This window comes from Hypanus sabinus, chromosome 2 (assembly GCF_030144855.1).
Source record: "Hypanus sabinus isolate sHypSab1 chromosome 2, sHypSab1.hap1, whole genome shotgun sequence".
In the NCBI taxonomy this organism is placed as follows: domain Eukaryota; kingdom Metazoa; phylum Chordata; class Chondrichthyes; order Myliobatiformes; family Dasyatidae; genus Hypanus; species Hypanus sabinus.
The window spans coordinates 12,186,626-12,187,848 of NC_082707.1; the positions used below are offsets into that span (position 1 = coordinate 12,186,626).

The 1,223-nt window shown below is 42.8% G+C and overlaps 1 protein-coding gene across 1 annotated transcript in view; it reads right to left on the bottom strand.

Moving 5' to 3' along the window:
• Positions 1–441: 441 nt before the first annotated feature.
• LOC132402987 (extracellular calcium-sensing receptor-like) overlaps positions 442–1,223 on the bottom strand; it is a 12,689-nt gene continuing 11,907 nt past the window's right edge. Inside the window, exon 6 of the mRNA XM_059986177.1 lies at positions 442–1,211. Coding sequence (XP_059842160.1) covers positions 442–1,211 — 770 coding nt within the window. The remainder of the gene's footprint in view (positions 1,212–1,223) is intronic.

Below are 1,223 nucleotides of genomic sequence, written 5' to 3' on the forward strand. Positions count from 1 at the left end.
TGTTGTTGGGATCTGCCGGTATAGGTTTCTTCAGTTGTAACAAATAAATATTTTTCAAGGAAACAGTGGCATCACCCTCCTTTTACATTGCTTAACCGGTAGCCACTGGTCATTGTCTCTGTTCATGACCTCAGTCACCAATATCTTCAGCGATTCAATTATGAAAGTCATTCCATCAGTCGACGTTATATTCCCTATATGCAATATGGAGCAGGTCTTCACCTTATGGGTGTCTTTCACGTGTCGGAACAGTGTAGCAAACAACCATAATTAATCTTCTTCATACTGAGAACGGCACCACACCACTGACTGTATCAATATTATTTATTCATGTCACAAAGTATCGATTACAATGTTGAGACATCCAAAGTTTCAATCTAGCATTTAAGAAGTGAGGGTTCAACACTTTGATGCAGCAATGATATAAAGGAACGCTCGTGGTTACAGTGATGTCCCTTTAGCCATCATATGCTTTTTACTATTAATCTCTGGTTTCAGTAGAATAATATAACATTTTGGTGCAAAAATGCATACCAGCAGACCGAAGCTCGATGCCCAAATGGCGAACACTTCTACAGCCACTGTGTACTTTCCTGGAGAGCTCACATAAGCTGGAATAAAAGTTATCCAAACCGCACAAAAGATCAGCATGCTGAAGGTGATGTACTTTGCGTCATTGAAACTGTCCGGGAGTTTTCGGGCAAGGAACGCTAGCACTAAACAGACAATGGATAACAAAGCGATATAGCTCGAAACTACGTAAAAGGCGGTCAATGAGCCCGCGTCGCATTCCAGAATAATGATGTCTCTATAATGGCTCATGTTTTTAAGGGGGTAGGGGGGCGACAAGCTCAGCCAGAAAATGCAAACTATACTTTGCAAAAATGTAAGGACGAATACGCCCAAGCGTTGCTGTGTCGGTCCGAAACAACTCATCATGCTACTATTGGGTAAGGTTGCTTTAAAGGCGACAACGACAATGATAGTTTTGCCCAAGATGCAGGAAATGCAGAGAACGAACACAATTCCAAAAGCTGTGCGGCGCAAAATGCAAGACCATTCGGTAGGTTCTCCAATGAACGCAAGCGAGCAAATAAAACAAAGCAGGAGTGCGAAGAGTAGTAGAAAGCTGAGCTCCGCGTTGTTCGCTTTGACCACGGGAGTTTCTCGATTCCGGTAGAAAATCACAGCGATGCCCAAAGTAAAACACACTCCCACGATAG